We start from the raw sequence: 16622 nt of genomic DNA, 5'->3' as shown, positions 1-16622 counted from the left end.
CGATCTGCTGCCCTTCCCCTGGGAGGCCTCCTCTCCTCCCCTCCCCTCCCCTCCCCTCCCTTCCCCTCCCCTCCGTCAGGAGGGCCCGGACAGTGACGCGCTGCCCTCACAGGCGTCATCCTTTCATCCCCTCTCTTTTCCTCCCTCCCTCCCGGACGCCCTGCCCCAGAGACGGGCTCGGGGGTGATGCGTTTCGGAGAGCGCCGTGTTCGTGCGCCCCGCCGGCCGCTCGGAGCGAGCGTGTAGTGCCCGCGTGTTTGCGGTAATCCCCCCCCCCTCGAGCGCCTCCTCATCATTTAACCCCCGTCATCATCAGCATCATCACCTAAACGCCTTTACACGCCGGGCCCGGCATCCGATCGATTTTCCGCTCGTTCGCCTCAAACGACGGCCGTGCGTCTCTTCATGGGGGTTCGTTTAGGACTCGCGAGTCCTAAACCCTCGCTGTAATTTCACATACGTCTGCGTTTGGCTCGAAAGAGATTACCCCAGTCCGGTCAGGCCGTGCGCCTGTGAAATTGAGACTTCGTCGGCCAAATGACAAAAATTCCTTTATTCCTTTTTAAATTTTTTTTGGTTGGTTGAGTGTTGAGAGAGAGAGAGGGAGAGAGGGAAGGTGGGAGAGAGAGAGAGAGAGAGAGAAGGTGGGAGAGGACGACGCCGTCTCTTGTGCTGTCTCTTTCAAGAGATGCTTCAGGCCGTTGCTGAAGGCAGCCAGTGTGCGTTTGCATGTTTATGAGAATTAAATGGCAGTTAGGCTATTAAGAAGACGGGAGGAATCATGGCCGTGTGTAAATGGCTCGTTTCACCAGTGACTCGGTGCGCGTCTGTGCTGGAAGTCGCGTTGACTGAGCCCGTTTAAGCAGTTTTATTTCATCTCTCCCCGGATGACGGCTGTCTTCTCTTCTCTTCTCTTGTCGTTTCTCCCTCCTTCTCTTCAGCTGAAGGGGGACTGACAAGGCTGCGTGCTCTGCGTATGAGGCTTCTGAATAATGCCCTTCGCCCGCGGCCTTGTTTGTGTTGTAGGGAGGTGTGTGTGTGTGTCTGCGCGCGCGCGTGTGTGTGTGTGTGCACATCTGTGAAGACAAGCTTGTATCGAACGGCACGGTTAGGGGCTGTGTGCTTTTGAGCCTCAGTCTCCGCCTGCTTCCCTCCTGCACAGTGACAGAAAACATTCACGGCGTGCCTCACAGTGTGTGTGTGTGCGTGCGTGTGTGTGCGCGCGTGTGTCTGTGTGTGTGTGTGCCCCCTCTCATCCTGTACAGCACGCTGTCTGCTCTGGTCCCGTTTCCCATACTGTGTGTGTGCGTGTGTGTGCGTGTGTGTGTTCATGTGTGTTCATGTTTGTGTGTGTGTGTGTGTGTGTGTGTGTGTGGAGTGGGCGGGGCGCTAGCGCCTCGTGTGGGGCTTTTAAGCAGCGCAGTTAAACAGCACTCTCTCCCCCTCTTCTCCTTCCAGGGCAAAGGGCAGCACGCGAACCAGGCCGAGCACTTTCCACCGGAGGGATTCGGTGAGTCCCGTCCTCCGCTCTGCTCCTGTGGGATTGTGGGAGTGCGACGCACCTGACCTGGGTTGCCTAGCTCAGTAATTTACCACTGTGATGCGGTGATGCTACGCTTAGCGGTTGGGTAACGCAACGCTCGGCTCGTCTCGAGAGAGAGAGCGGCGGAGAGGAGACGCTCGTGTTGGCGTGTCACTCAGGGCCGGTGGGTGAGCTCGCCCAGGCGTGAGAGTGCCTCTGTACACCGAAAGGCTTTTTACGCGCGCTCCTCCAGGGCACGCCGTGATAGGACGGCCCTGCCCGGACCCGCCCCGGCTCCGCCCCTCTACAGAGGGACCCCGGGCTGGCGGGCTGGCGGGCTGGCTAGCTGGCTAACAGGCTGGCCCTGAGTGGATACCCAGGAAGCCCCTGGCCCAGCCCAGCTGCCTCTTAGTGAGGAAAACCCAGCGAGAGTCTTGACATTTCTGCTGCCTATCAGTGTGCACATCCAGCTGTTTGAATTAAAGGTACATTATATATATATATATATATATATATATATATATATATATACACACACACTGCAGGCTTGGTATCTATAGACCAGTGTTAACCAACCCTGTTCCTGGAGATCTACCATCCTGAAGGTTTTTATTTCAACCCTAATTTGGCACACCTGACTACTGATTAGCAACTCAAAAAGATCTCCAGCTGTTCAGAGAGGTGTGCTTTGTTAGGGCTGGAATGAAAACCTACAGGATGGTAGATCTCCAGGAATAGGGTTGGTTACCACTGCTGTAGACATACTCACTGAGCTGGTTAGCGGTTATAAGGCCTGGTCTACTGTGCAGACTGGGTATCTGTAGACATACTCACTGAGCTGGTTAGCGGTTATAAGGCCTGGTCTACTGTGCAGACTGGGTATCTGTAGACATACTCACTGAGCTGGTTAGCGGTTATAAGGCCTGGTCTACTGTGCAGACTGGGTATCTGTAGACATACTCACTGAGCTGGTTAGCGGTTATAAGGCCTGGTCTACTGTGCAGACTGGGTATCTGTAGACATACTCACTGAGGTGGTTAGTGGTTATAAGGCCTGGTCTACTGTGCAGACTGGGTATCTGTAGACACACTCACTGAGCTGGTTAGCGGTTATAAGGCCTGGTCTACTGTGCAGACTGGGTATCTGTAGACATACTCACTGAGCTGGTTAGTGGTTATACGGCCTGGTCTACTGTGCAGACTGGGTATCTGTAGACATACTCACTGAGCTGGTTAGCGGTTATAAGGCCTGGTCTACTGTGCAGACTGGGTATCTGTAGACATACTGAGCTGGTTAGTGGTTATAAGGCCTGGTCTACTGTGCAGACTGGGTATCTGTAGACATACTCACTGAGCTGGTTAGCGGTTATAAGGCCTGGTCTACTGTGCAGACTGGGTATCTGTAGACATACTCACTGAGCTGGTTAGCGGTTATAAGGCCTGGTCTACTGTGCAGACTGGGTATCCTGTAGACATACTCACTGAGCTGGTTAGCGGTTATACGGCCTGGTCTACTGTGCAGACTGGGTATCTGTAGACATACTCACTGAGGTGGTTAGTGGTTATACGGCCTGGTCTACTGTGCAGACTGGGTATCAGTAGACAATACTCACTGAGGTGGTTATAAGGCCTGGTCTACTGTGCAGACTGGGTATCTGTAGACATACTCACTGAGGTGGTTAGCGGTTATAAGGCCTGGTCTACTGTGCAGACTGGGTATCTGTAGACATACTCACTGAGCTGGTTAGCGGTTATAAGGCCTGGTCTACTGTGCAGACTGGGTATCCTGTAGACATACTCACTGAGCTGGTTAGCGGTTATAAGGCCTGGTCTACTGTGCAGACTGGGTATCTGTAGACATACTCACTGAGGTGGTTATAAGGCCTGGTCTACTGTGCAGACTGGGTACCTGTAGACATACTCACTGAGCTGGTTAGCAGTTATAAGGCCTGGTCTACTGTGCAGACTGGGTATCAGTAGACATACTCACTGAGCTGGTTAGCGGTTATAAGGCCTGGTCTACTGTGCAGACTGGGTATCTGTAGACATACTCACTGAGGTGGTTAGCGGTTATACGGCCTGGTCTACTGTGCAGACTGGGTATCTGTAGACATACTCACTGAGGTGGTTAGTGGTTATAAGGCCTGGTCTACTGTGCAGGCTGGGTATCTGTAGACATGCTCACTGAGGTGGTTAGCAGTTATAAGGCCTGGTCTACTGTGCAGACTGGGTATCTGTAGACATACTCACTGAGCTGGTTAGCGGTTATAAGGCCTGGTCTACTGTGCAGACTGGGTATCTGTAGACATACTCACTGAGGTGGTTAGTGGTTATACGGCCTGGTCTACTGTGCAGACTGGGTATCTGTAGACATACTCACTGAGGTGGTTATAAGGCCTGGTCTACTGTGCAGACTGGGTATCTGTAGACATACTCACTGAGGTGGTTATACGGCCTGGTCTACTGTGCAGACTGGGTATCTGTAGACATACTCACTGAGCTGGTTAGCGGTTATAAGGCCTGGTCTACTGTGCAGACTGGCTATCTGTAGACATACTCACTGAGCTGGTTAGTGGTTATAGGCCTGGTCTACTGTGCAGACTGGGTATCTGTAGACATACTCACTGAGGTGGTTATAAGGCCTGGTCTACTGTGCAGACTGGGTATCTGTAGACATACTCACTGAGCTGGTTAGCGGTTATACGGCCTGGTCTACTGTGCAGACTGGGTATCTGTAGACATACTCACTGAGCTGGTTAGCGGTTATAAGGCCTGGTCTACTGTGCAGACTGGGTATCTGTAGACATACTCACTGAGCTGGTTAGCAGTTATAAGGCCTGGTCTACTGTGCAGACTGGGTATCTGTAGACATACTCACTGAGGTGGTTAGCAGTTATAAGGCCTGGTCTACTGTGCAGACTGGGTATCTGTAGACATACTCACTGAGCTGGTTAGCGGTTATAAGGCCTGGTCTACTGTGCAGACTGGGTATCTGTAGACATACTCACTGAGCTGGTTAGGGTTATAAGGCCTGGTCTACTGTGACAGACTGGGTATCAGTAGACATACTCACTGAGCTGGTTAGCGGTTATAAGGCCTGGTCTACTGTGCAGACTGGGTATCTGTAGACATACTCACTGAGCTGGTTAGCGGTTATACGGCCTGGTCTACTGTGCAGGCTGCTTGGTAAGACAGTAACACAGACCTTTCTGGTTCAGGGAAGCGTATTTGCCTGCATGATTTTTCAGTCCACGCATGTGTATGTAAAGGTTATTTCATGCTCAGTGCTCAAACACATGAATTCCATTAAAAACGAGCATAAACATTACCATGGTTATGATGATATAATAATGATATGTAAAATACGAGTAAATATGTATATGCTGTATAATTGTGACAGATGATGGTATAAATTGGAGAATGCGCGTTCTGACAGTGTTTACATACACAGTGATGACGTATTTAAAAATCTCTGATTGTTAGTAAATGTTTCTTTACTTAGCCGTGTTGACAGATCCGGATGGAAGGACGGCCTCGCCCTACAGAGAGGGTGCTGATGCGTTTGTGTTGTAGGTTCCTCTGATGAGCAGTAGAGGGCAGGCCAGGCAGCACTGAGCTCTGCTCAGAGAGGGACAACCCTAACCCTAACCCTAACCCCTCACCCCGTGCGTTCCTCTCCCCCTCCAGTCCAGCCCAACCCGGCCGTGCTGATGGGCCAGCCCATCCGCGCCTTCACGCCGCCCCTGGGGGGCACCCCGGCCCTGGGGGGCAAGTCCCCCAGCCCCGTGCAGAGGATCGACCCCCACACGGGCGCCAGCATCCTGTACGTGCCCGCGGTGTACGGGGGGAACATGGTCATGTCCGTGCCTTTGCCCGTAAGTACGCCAACCCCCCCTCCCCCACCCCCCCAAACCCCCCCGCTGCTGCCCTTCCCCCATCCCCACTCATTACCCAGATCCGTGCTCATACGCTCACGCATATCATTACCGGCCCCGGCCAATGATGGAAGGTTATTCGCGGCGTGGCGGAGGAGACCCCCGGGGGGGGGGGGGGGGGAAACCCTGCGTCTCCCTAACGACGCGCAGCAGACCCGACAGGCCCCTCGGCCTCCCGTCCGCTCACGTCTGTTTCTGTCACTGCGTGCCGTCGGAGTTTTCCTCCTGATGCTCGAGCCTGGGAACGTAACCTAAATTAGGGGGATGTGGGCGCTGGGTCGGAGGCGCGGCTCTCTGCTGTGTGTAGGATCTGAGTGCCGCGGCCTTCCCAGAATGCCTGTGGACTGCCCGCAGCCGTTGTGTCAGGATCCGGGGCCCTGGGTCCGCTGTTCATGCAGATGCGCGGCACAGTTTCCTCCCTGTAAACGCGGCGTGATTTAAATGTATAATAACGTACAGGGGGAAAAATGTGCATGCAGATGATTTTTCATTTATTCATTTTGCGAGTGTATAAATAGATCGTCGAAACAGAACAGTGTGGGCTTCCTCTAGTGCTGTCTTTACCTGATAAAATACTCCACAGTTTCATTATCAGTCATTTCTGTAAAATATTGACAGTGGCTGAATAATGCTGTGAATACTATAGCACTATAGCATGTTGTACTGTGGAATTAATTTTAGTGAAGCATAATTTGCTGGGTCATGGGGATATGACCCGTGCTTCCTCTGCTGTATCTCGGAAACTGCTGCTCTTCCTCACTCTTTGTCCTCCGCCCTGTCACGGAGACGACTGCTCTTCCTCACTCCTCTTCCTCTGCCATGTCTCAGAGCGGCTCTTCCTCACTCCTCTTCCTCTGCCCTGTCATGGAGACGGCTGCTCTTCCTCACTCCTCTTCCTCTGCCCTGTCACGGAGACGACTGCTCTTCCTCACTCCTCTTCCTCTGCCCTGTCACGGAGACGGCTGCTCTTCCTCACTCCCCTTCCTCTGCCATGTCTCAGAGCGGCTCTTCCTCACTCCTCTTCCTCTGCCCTGTCACGGAGACGGCTGCTCTTCCTCACTCCCCTTCCTCTGCCATGTCTCAGAGCGGCTCTTCCTCACTCCTCTTCCTCTGCCATGTCAAGGAGACGGCTGCTCTTCCTCACTCCCCTTCCTCTGCCATGTCTCAGAGCGGCTCTTCCTCACTCCTCTTCCTCTGCCCTGTCATGGAGACGGCTGCTCTTCCTCACTCCTCTTCCTCTGCCATGTCTCGGAGCGGCTCTTCCTCACTCCTCTTCCTCTGCCCTGTCATGGAGACGGCTGCTCTTCCTCACTCCCCTTCCTCTGCCATGTCTCAGAGCGGCTCTTCCTCACTCCTCTTCCTCTGCCCTGTCACGGAGACGGCTGCTCTTCCTCTGCCATGTCTCAGAGCGGCTCTTCCTCACTCCTCTTCCTCTGCCCTGTCATGGAGACGGCTGCTCTTCCTCACTCCCCTTCCTCTGCCATGTCTCAGAGCGGCTCTTCCTCACTCCTCTTCCTCTGCCCTGTCATAGAGACGGCTGCTCTTCCTCACTCCCCTTCCTCTGCCATGTCTCAGAGCGGCTCTTCCTCACTCCTCTTCCTCTGCCCTGTCATGGAGACGGCTGCTCTTCCTCACTCCCCTTCCTCTGCCATGTCAAGGAGACGGCTGCTCTTCCTCACTCCCCTTCCTCTGCCATGTCTCAGAGCGGCTCTTCCTCACTCCTCTTCCTCTGCCCTGTCAAGGAGACGGCTGCTCTTCCTCACTCCCCTTCCTCTGCCGTGTCTCGGAGCGGCTCTTCCTCACTCCTCTTCCTCGCTCTTTTGCTGCTGGCAGTTGCTGCGTGTGTTTAGAGCGGCCTTGATTGACATGCACTCGAATGCAGGACGCAGTCCTAGATTTACCCCCCCCCCCCCTGCCCCCCCCTCGTGCCCCCCCCCCTTGGGAGTGTTCCTGGTAATCTGGGCGTTTATTTTGATACGTGTTTTAAAAGGCTTGGGTGTGGCCGTTTTGTACTGACGGTGTAAAATGGAAAGGCCCGGCTGTGCTGTGGTGATTTATTCACCGTGTCGCGGGTGGGGTGGGGGGGGGGGGGAGACTTAGGCACGGTGTTGGCGGATTAGCGGTAGCCTTTAAAGCGCTCCCTCCTTTGGGCTCGGCAGGTAGCGGCCGCGCGGGCCCTGGCACCGTCCTTTACGACCCGGACATAAATCTGCAGCTGCTCGTACGCGCCCCTCAGACGCACTTACCCCACCTCACCCCCAGGGGGCTGTCCGAGCGCTGCAGCTACCCCCAGCAGCCCACATGCAGGGGGGAGGACTGCTGCCCTGGACCTGCCAGCCTCTTCCATTCTGCTCTGACTGACGTTCTGACACATCTGGGCTGGTTGGTTGAAGATGGTTGTGTGTGTGCGTGTGCGTGCGTGCGTGACATGGAACTCTGTTTGTTTAGCATGCCTGTCATTCCAGCAGGGTAAACGCCTCCGAGGGGTTAGCGGGGTTTTCCTTTCCCCCTTCTCCTTTTGGTTTCTACCTCGCTTGTGTCGCCGAGCTTGATGGTTGTGAAAGTCACTGTGGGTCGCCCCTGTGCTGCTCTCCCTGGTGTTCTGAAGCCGGCTGTGCTGGTGTTACACAGAGACCGGCAGTGGAGATGAAGGCTCTCGGGCCATTAAACTTACGCACGCTGACATCGTGTTTTTGTGTGTGTGTGTGTGTGTGTGTGTGTGTCGCGTGCGTGTGTCGCGTGCGTGTGTCGCGTGCGTGTGTCGCGTGCGTGTGTGTGTCGCGTGCAGTTACCCTGGCCCAGCTATCAGGGGCGTTTCGCCGTGGACCCGCGCATCATGAGCCACCCGGCGGCCGTGGCCTACAACATGAACCTCCTGCAGGCCCACAGCCGCGGCTCGCCCGTCCCCTACGGCGTCAGCCACCCCTCCCCCCTGGGCGTGGGCCAGCAGACCAGCCCCGACAAGGAGCTGCTCCCGGAAGCCAGCAGAAACGGTGAGCCCAGCCCTCCATCTTCCACAGCCTTCCCTTATCCCTTTTGAATGTTTTTGGAACAGTCAGTGTTCTAGAACTGTATTTCAAGTACCGGTAGCGATTGTTGCATCAGCATTGGAATGTTCAGTTCAGAACATTCTCATCGCGTTTGTGACGTCAGAGCCGGCCTGTACAGATAATCTTCTCAAGCCGCTGGAGCGTTAAGCAGAACCTGAGGGGTGTGTGTGTGTGTGTGTGTGTGTGTGTTTGCAGGGAAGATGGACGGCGGTGGGAAACCGGAGCAGAGCCGACTGCAGACGCCGGAGAGGAAGGCCCCCGACCTGAAAGGGAAACAGGTGCTGCGCTCACTTTCCCCGAGTGTGTGTGTGAGAGTGTGTATGTGTGTGTGTGTGTGTGTGTGTGTGTGTGTGAGTGTGTGAGTGAGTGAGAGTATGTGTGTGTGTGTGTGTTGTGTGGTGAGTGAGTGAGAGTATGTGTGTGTGTGTGTGTGAGTGAGTGAGAGTATGTGTGTGTGTTAATGCGTTGTCAGCGTGTTCAGGAGACTGGGAGATATGTTACTGCCGTTTGGTTTGCATGAGCCTCCCGCGTATTCGCCCCAGAGGGGGGGGGGGGGGTCGTGTGCTGCTGTCTGTCAGTCTGTCATCCTCCTGCAGCGTTTCACTGTGCTCTCTGCCCCCCCCCACCCCCCACAGGGAGAGCCTGACCCGGGACAGAACCGGAGCCCCGAGTCCCAGGATGCACTGGGCTTCCCCGGCGCCCGGCTCCACAGGAAGGACAATCCCGGCCAGAGGCCCCTCAACTTCCACCTGGCCCCTCCGAACCCGGCCATGGCCCCCCACCCCAACAGCAGACAGTTCCCGCACCAACAGTACCCCATGCCCCGCCCCCCGTTCAGGGTCCCGCCGCAGCAGCAGCAGCAGCAGGGCGGCCTGCCTCCGCAGCACCTGGGGCAGATGCAGCAGCTGGCCTCGCAGTCGCATGCGCAGCATGCGCAGCAGCAGCCCTCGGCCCAGCTCTCCCCGGCCTTCCCCGTGGGGAACCCCTCTTTCTTCCACGCCCCGCCCCACGGCAGGGCCCTGCAGTCCCCCGGCCTGGAGGCCATGTCCGCGGAGGGCCCCGCGGCCGGCATGATGGCGGAGGAGGCCGGCGGGCCCCTCAGGCCCCTCCCCCAGCAGCTGGGCCACCAGCCGCACCCCCAGCCCATGCCGCAGCCCAATCGCATCAACAGCTTCGCCGAGGACCACCCCGAGGCGGCGATGGGGGAGGGGCTCGGTACGTGGCTCTCATTCGCCGCCGCCCGTGCGGATCGGGCGCGGTTAGCGCCGCTAACGCTAATCGCGTCCCGGTGGGCCGATCTGTTTATCTCCTGGCATCGCCTGTAATCGGTGCGGTTTTGCCTTGCCGTACGGTTTACACATGTGCCCGTCTGCTGCGTCGCGGCCCTGCTGGCGTGTGAAGTGTTAAACTGCCGTTGCAGGGGGTGGGATTTGCGAGGCGCTCTGTCAGGTTGGCGCGCGGCGCTGCGATGTAGCGCTGGAACGCGGTGGCGGATCGTTCCGGTATGGCGAGTGGCGGCCAGCTAGCCGCGGGGACACAGGAGCCGGGTTTAGAGCCGCCATTTGAAACCTTTTAAGAGCGGGTAATAAACAGGTCTAAAGCTGCGTGCAGCTGTGCACACTGCTCTGTGCGCTGGGGCTACTGTTCCCTCTGCGCTGAAAGAGTGAAGCTACTCAGGTTAAAAGCACGCTGTCCCATAATTTACCTAAACTTGTGTTCATAACAGAAAATATGAAGAGGAGGTTGTTTAGTGTTTTGTTAAGTTGTTTGGAATAGCGAGTGACTGTTATGCAGTAGCAGTAATAGCTTCCCTATAACAGTCAGGGCTGTGAGTTCAGTAGCAGTAATAGCTGCCCTATAACAGTCAGGGCTGTGAGTTCAGTAGCAGTAATAGCTGCCCTATAACAGTCAGGGCTGTGAGTTCAGTAGCAGTAATAACTGCCCTATAATAGGGCTGTGAGTTCAGTAGCAGTAATAGCTGCCCTATAACAGTCAGGGCTGTGAGTTCAGTAGCAGTAATAACTGCCCTATAACAGTCAGGGCTGTGAGTTCAGTAGCAGTAATAGCTGCCCTATAACAGTCAGGGCTGTGAGTTCAGTAGCAGTAATAGCTGCCCTATAACAGTCAGTGCTGTGAGTTCAGTAGCAGTAATAGCTGCTCTATAACAGTCAGTGCTGTGAGTTCAGTAGCAGTAATAGCTGCCCTATAACAGTCAGTGCAGTGAGTTCAGTAGCAGTAATAGCTGCTGTATAACAGTCAGTGCTGTGAGTTCAGTAGCAGTAATAGCTGCTCTATAACAGTCAGGGCTGTGAGTTCAGTAGCAGTAATAGCTGCCCTATAACAGTCAGGGCTGTGAGTTCAGTAGCAGTAATAGCTGCCCTATAACAGTCAGGGCTGTGAGTTCAGTAGCAGTAATAACTGCCCTATAACAGTCAGGGCTGTGAGTTCAGTAGCAGTAATAGCTGCCCTATAACAGGGCTGTGAGTTCAGTAGCAGTAATAACTGCCCTATAACAGTCAGGCTGTGAGTTCAGTAGCAGTAATAACTGCCCTATAACAGTCAGTGCTGTGGGTTCAGTAGCAGTAATAGCTGCTCTATAACAGTCAGTGCTGTGGTTCAGTAGCAGTATAGCTGCCCTATAACAGTCAGTGCAGTGAGTTCAGTAGCAGTAATAGCTGCTGTATAACAGTCAGTGCTGTGAGTTCAGTAGCAGTAACAGCTGCTCTATAACAGTCAGGGCTGTGAGTTCAGTAGCAGTAATAGCTGCCCTATAACAGTCAGGGCTGTGAGTTCAGTAGCAGTAATAGCTGCCCTATAACAGTCAGGGCTGTGAGTTCAGTAGCAGTAATAGCTGCTCTATAACAGTCAGTGCAGTGAGTTCAGTAGCAGTAATAACTGCCCTATAACAGTCAGGGCTGTGAGTTCAGTAGCAGTAATAACTGCCCTATAACAGTCAGGGCTGTGAGTTCAGTAGCAGTAATAGCTGCCCTATAACAGTCAGGGCTGTGAGTTCAGTAGCAGTAATAGCTGCCCTATAACAGTCAGTGCTGTGGGTTCAGTAGCAGTAATAGCTGCTCTATAACAGTCAGTGCTGTGAGTTCAGTAGCAGTAATAGCTGCCCTATAACAGTCAGTGCTGTGGGTTCAGTAGCAGTAATAGCTGCTGTATAACAGTCAGTGCTGTGAGTTCAGTAGCAGTAACAGCTGCTCTATAACAGTCAGGGCTGTGAGTTCAGTAGCAGTAATAGCTGCCCTATAACAGTCAGGGCTGTGAGTTCAGTAGCAGTAATAGCTGCCCTATAACAGTCAGGGCTGTGAGTTCAGTAGCAGTAATAGCTGCTCTATAACAGTCAGTGCAGTGAGTTCAGTAGCAGTAATAACTGCCCTATAACAGCCAGGGCTGTGAGTTCAGTAGCAGTAATAGCTGCCCTATAACAGCCAGGGCTGTGAGTTCAGTAGCTGTAATAACTGCCCTATAACAGCCAGGGCTGTGAGTTCAGCAGCAGTAATAACTGCCCTATAACAGTCAGGGCTGTGAGTTCAGTAGCAGTAATAGCTGCCCTATAACAGTCAGGGCAGTGAGTTCAGTAGCAGTGATAACTGCCCTATAACAGTCAGGGCTGTGAGTTCAGTAGCAGTAATAGCTGCTCTATAACAGTCAGGGCTGTGAGTTCAGTAGCTGTAATAACTGCCCTATAATAGGGCTGTGAGTTCAGCAGCAGTAATAACTGCCCTATAACAGTCAGGGCTGTGAGTTCAGTAGCAGTAATAACTGCCCTATAACAGTCAGGGCTGTGAGTTCAGTAGCAGTAATAACTGCCCTATAACAGTCAGGGCTGTGAGTTCAGTAGCAGTAATAACTGCCCTATAACAGCCAGGGCTGTGAGTTCAGCAGCAGTAATAACTGCCCTATAACAGTCAGGGCTGTGAGTTCAGTAGCAGTAATAACTGCCCTATAACAGCCAGGGCTGTGAGTTCAGTAGCAGTAATAGCTGCTCTATAACAGTCAGTGCAGTGAGTTCAGTAGCAGTAATAACTGCCCTATAACAGCCAGGGCTGTGAGTTCAGTAGCAGTAATAGCTGCCCTATAACAGCCAGGGCTGTGAGTTCAGTAGCTGTAATAACTGCCCTATAACAGCCAGGGCTGTGAGTTCAGCAGCAGTAATAACTGCCCTATAACAGTCAGGGCTGTGAGTTCAGTAGCAGTAATAGCTGCCCTATAACAGTCAGGGCAGTGAGTTCAGTAGCAGTGATAACTGCCCTATAACAGTCAGGGCTGTGAGTTCAGTAGCAGTAATAGCTGCTCTATAACAGTCAGGGCTGTGAGTTCAGTAGCTGTAATAACTGCCCTATAATAGGGCTGTGAGTTCAGCAGCAGTAATAACTGCCCTATAACAGTCAGGGCTGTGAGTTCAGTAGCAGTAATAACTGCCCTATAACAGTCAGGGCTGTGAGTTCAGTAGCAGTAATAACTGCTCTATAACAGCCAGGGCTGTGAGTTCAGTAGCAGTAATAGCTGCTCTATAACAGTTGCCGTCTCTCTCTCTCCACAGACATCCAGGAGGCCCTCAGCCAGCAGGCCCGGCTCAGCCAGTGGAGCGAACACAACCACCTGCTGCAGGGCGGGGTGGCCTTCCCCCTGCCCCAGCACCTGGCGCACCTGGCCCAGCCGGGCCTGCGCTTCCCCCCGCAGCTGCTGCGCCCCAACTGGAGGATGGGCGCCGGCGGCCAGGACGAAGCCGGCCCGCCGTTCCCCAGGTAACCGCGCCGCCCCCCCCCCCCTCGCCGCCGCCGCCGCGCGCTGCTTCTACAGGAAGATTATTTAAGCGTCTGAGTGCAGACGGGGGATTAGTAGTCCTCCAGAGACCTTCACGCCGCTCTTTCCTTCCTGCCGCGCTGCCTCCGGTCGCCCGGGGAGAGGAGAAACGGCCGCGCTCTTCGCTTTCGGAGAGAGGCAGACGGCCTTGCCGCCGCCGCTGAACGGATTGCGTTCTTCATCGTTTATTCCACGTCTCTCCCCCCCCTTCTCACTTCACCGCCCTCATCCTCATTAGTTTAGTGTTTTTTCCGCCTTAAACTATTCAAATGAATTCAGACAGTGTGTTTTTTTTCCCTGCCCCGTTCTCCAGGATGTTTGTATTGGTTTCAGGTGTGATGGATAGAGGGCATTAACCCAGTTAATCGCTCTCCCGCTGCCCTTTAAAAGCAGCCACAGCTGCGTGTGTGTGTGTGTGTGTGTGTGTTCCATGTTTAACATGGAGGCTGGTTCTCCTGCAGGTTCTCCAGTCAGCCCAGCCTGTTTGAGGTGTGTCTGTGTGTGTGTTTAACATGGAGGCTGGTTCTCCTACAGGTTCCCCAGTCAGACCGGCCTGTTTGAGCTGTGTGTGTGTGTGTGTGTGTGTGTTTTAACATGGAAGCTGGTTCTCCTGCAGGTTCCCCAGTCAGCCCAGCCTGTTTGAGGTGTGTCTGTGTGTGTGTTTAACATGGAGGCTGGTTCTCCTGCAGGTTCCCCAGTCAGCCCAGCCTGTTTGAGGTGTGTCTGTGTGTGTGTTTAACATGGAGGCTGGTTCTCCTACAGGTTCCCCAGTCAGACTAGCCTGTTTGAGCTGTGTGTGTGTGTGTGTGTGTTCCGTGTTTAACATGGTGGCTGGTTCTCCTGCAGGTTCCCAGGCCTGCTGCGGGAGATGGGCCCCCAGGAGCAGGGTGAGCAGCGGGACCCGTCGGAGATGCCCCCGCCCCAGTCCCGCCTCCTGCAGTACCGGCAGGTGCCCCAGGACCTGCCCCCCCCCTCTGCCAGCCCCAGCCACGGGCCGACCCCCCAGGACGGCGGGCGCGAGCTCGAGATGATCAACAGCCCCGCCTACCAGCAGCAGCAGCAGCAGCAGCAGCAGCACCCCGCCTCCCAGATGTACGGCCCCGCCTTCCCCCACGCCCCCGGACACTCCACCCCGCCCCCCGTCAAGTACCTGCTGTCGGACGGCCAGTGGGCCCACGGCGGCCTGCCGCCGGGCCACATGCTGGGCCAGGGCTTCCCGTTCGGCGTGCCCGTGCTGGCCCACCGGCAGGAGCAGCTGCACCTCCTGCAGCTCCAGCAGCAGCAGCAGCAGCAGCAGAAGTCCCTGCAGCAGCAGCAGCAGCAGCAGCAGCAGCAGCAGCCCCCCATCCCGGGACAGGAGAGCTACCACCCGCTGTCCCCTCGAACCATGGCCGCCTCCTCCCTGCAGAACGTAGAAGAGGTAAAATTCCCGGAGCCCCCCCCCCCCCTTTCTCTTTCTGGGCGGCTTGCCTCGCCCCCCGCTGGCTGGAAGCCTGGTGTGGGGTAGGGGGGTAGGGGGGGTGGGGGTGTTGAAAGAGCGCGTCCTGATTAAATGGGGGATTATAGAGGGAATTGTATCCACAGAGAGGGATTCTTGAAGTGGGGGCATGGAAAAGGGTGAGGGGGGGCTGGAGGGGCTTTATTTGACTCTGGCACGGCTGGTGTCAGTGTGTGAGAATGCCCATGTGACCGCCGGTGCCTGGGTCACATGCCCCAGGCCAGAGGAGGTGCGCTTCACCTCCCAGTGATCACGCTGGTATGATCAGAGCGCTTGTCTTTACACTTTTATAAGCAGGTTTATGTGTACATTTAACTTCTCCCTGCTACGGGTCAGCGAAGCACGTGAAGAGCCTGCCAATGTGGGCTGTTTTCGTAATGAACCGTATGAAGCACAATTATGGTTTCAAAGGAACAGAATAACAGAAGAAATCCCTGTAGCTTATATTTTTTTAAATGTTTTGAAATCGTTTCTTAGTGTCCGCATTTTCAAATTTGCGTGTGTTTGTGGGAAGGCAGGCGTGTGAGACTTCAGTGAAACTCTCTGACTGTATGGATGATGTAAGGAGGGCTTCCTGCCATCACTGGTTTGACTGAAACGGTGCATAACCAAGAACTCTGTTTCCTTCGCCAAATTCTGGCTGAAGGTTTCTGGTAAATGGACTGCATTTATATAGCGCTTTTATCCAAAGCACTTTACAGTTGATGCCTTTCATTCACCCATTCACACACACACTCACACACCAATGGTGAAAGGCTGCCATGCAAGGTACCAATCAGCTAGTTGGGTGCAATTAGGGCTTAGTTGTCTTTCTCAGGGACACTTCGACACGCCCAGGGGGATCGAACCGGCAACCCTCCGACTGCCAGACAAGCGCTCTTACCTCCTGAGCTGTGTCACCAGCTATGGCTGTTAATCAAGAGATCTGCAGTTCATTTGTGAGTTTTTACCAAGTAATCTACTGCTGATCTCAGCCATAAGGCGGGAAGGTTTGGTGGGGCTGTTCCTCTTTTTATTAAATTCGTTACGGTGTATGAAACACGCTAGATATATTGCATAAATTAGGCTTGTAATTAAACACCTTGCGTTTTTATCGCTTGGCTTGATCTTAAAAGCGTTATTTGGTGTTCAGTGAAAGTAATGACAGCCCCCCCCCCTTTCCTGACTCAGAATAGAGGGGTGCAGTTTTTTTGAGCGCCGCGGTTTGGGAGCTCGTAAAGCAGTAGCCGCTCGGGTTCGAGAGCAGCTGCGGCTGTGACTGCCCGCCCTCTGTGGTCACTGTGGAGGCCGTGGCCTTTGTGGAGAAACCCGTAGGAAGGAATGTGTGTTCTGCAACGGTGCCATTCTGCCCTGCACATTGTAACGCCCAGACATTTCCAGACCTGGGTGGGTGTGTGCGTGTGCGTGTGCGTGCGGTCGTGTGGTGTGTGTGTGGTGTGCTTTTGGGATCCACCGACCTGGGTCAAAGACGTATTTGTTTTTGTATTCATATACTTTTCTATGCTTTGCTGATCTTGTCTGATGTATTGGAACCAATGAAATACTCTCAAAAAAGTGCAAACCCTGCCTTCTGGTCATATTGGCCGGCTCAGTTACACCAGGCAAGATCAATAGAGCACAGAAAAGTATTTGAATCCAAAAAAAAAAACGTATTTGCCCCAGGTCTGGTATCCACCTTATTTTACACTTGAAACCCAGCCTTTGTCTGTGTGTGTGTTTACGGCAGCTAGTGGAGCAGACCCGCATGTGTGCTAGAGAAGTTGTGCTGGAGCACGCTGCTGGCACTGAAACGAAGATGAGCAG

At 54.2% G+C, this 16622-nt stretch overlaps 1 protein-coding gene across 4 annotated transcripts in view; it reads left to right on the top strand.

Annotated features, from left to right (window-relative positions):
- helz (helicase with zinc finger) overlaps positions 1-16622 on the top strand; it is an 85090-nt gene that overhangs the window by 58612 nt on the left and 9856 nt on the right. For all 4 annotated transcript variants that reach the window (XM_064324271.1, XM_064324270.1, XM_064324268.1 and 1 more), the window contains exons 23-29: positions 1459-1510; positions 5209-5396; positions 8245-8449; positions 8702-8784; positions 9142-9721; positions 13059-13263; positions 14168-14741. In XM_064324271.1, the coding sequence (XP_064180341.1) occupies positions 1459-1510; positions 5209-5396; positions 8245-8449; positions 8702-8784; positions 9142-9721; positions 13059-13263; positions 14168-14741 (1887 nt within the window). The remainder of the gene's footprint in view (positions 1-1458; positions 1511-5208; positions 5397-8244; positions 8450-8701; positions 8785-9141; positions 9722-13058; positions 13264-14167; positions 14742-16622) is intronic.

This window comes from Anguilla rostrata, chromosome 2 (genome assembly GCF_018555375.3).
Source record: "Anguilla rostrata isolate EN2019 chromosome 2, ASM1855537v3, whole genome shotgun sequence".
NCBI lineage: Eukaryota > Metazoa > Chordata > Actinopteri > Anguilliformes > Anguillidae > Anguilla > Anguilla rostrata.
The sequence above is the reverse complement of the archived record's forward strand: the minus strand, read 5'-3'. Positions and strand labels throughout refer to the sequence as shown.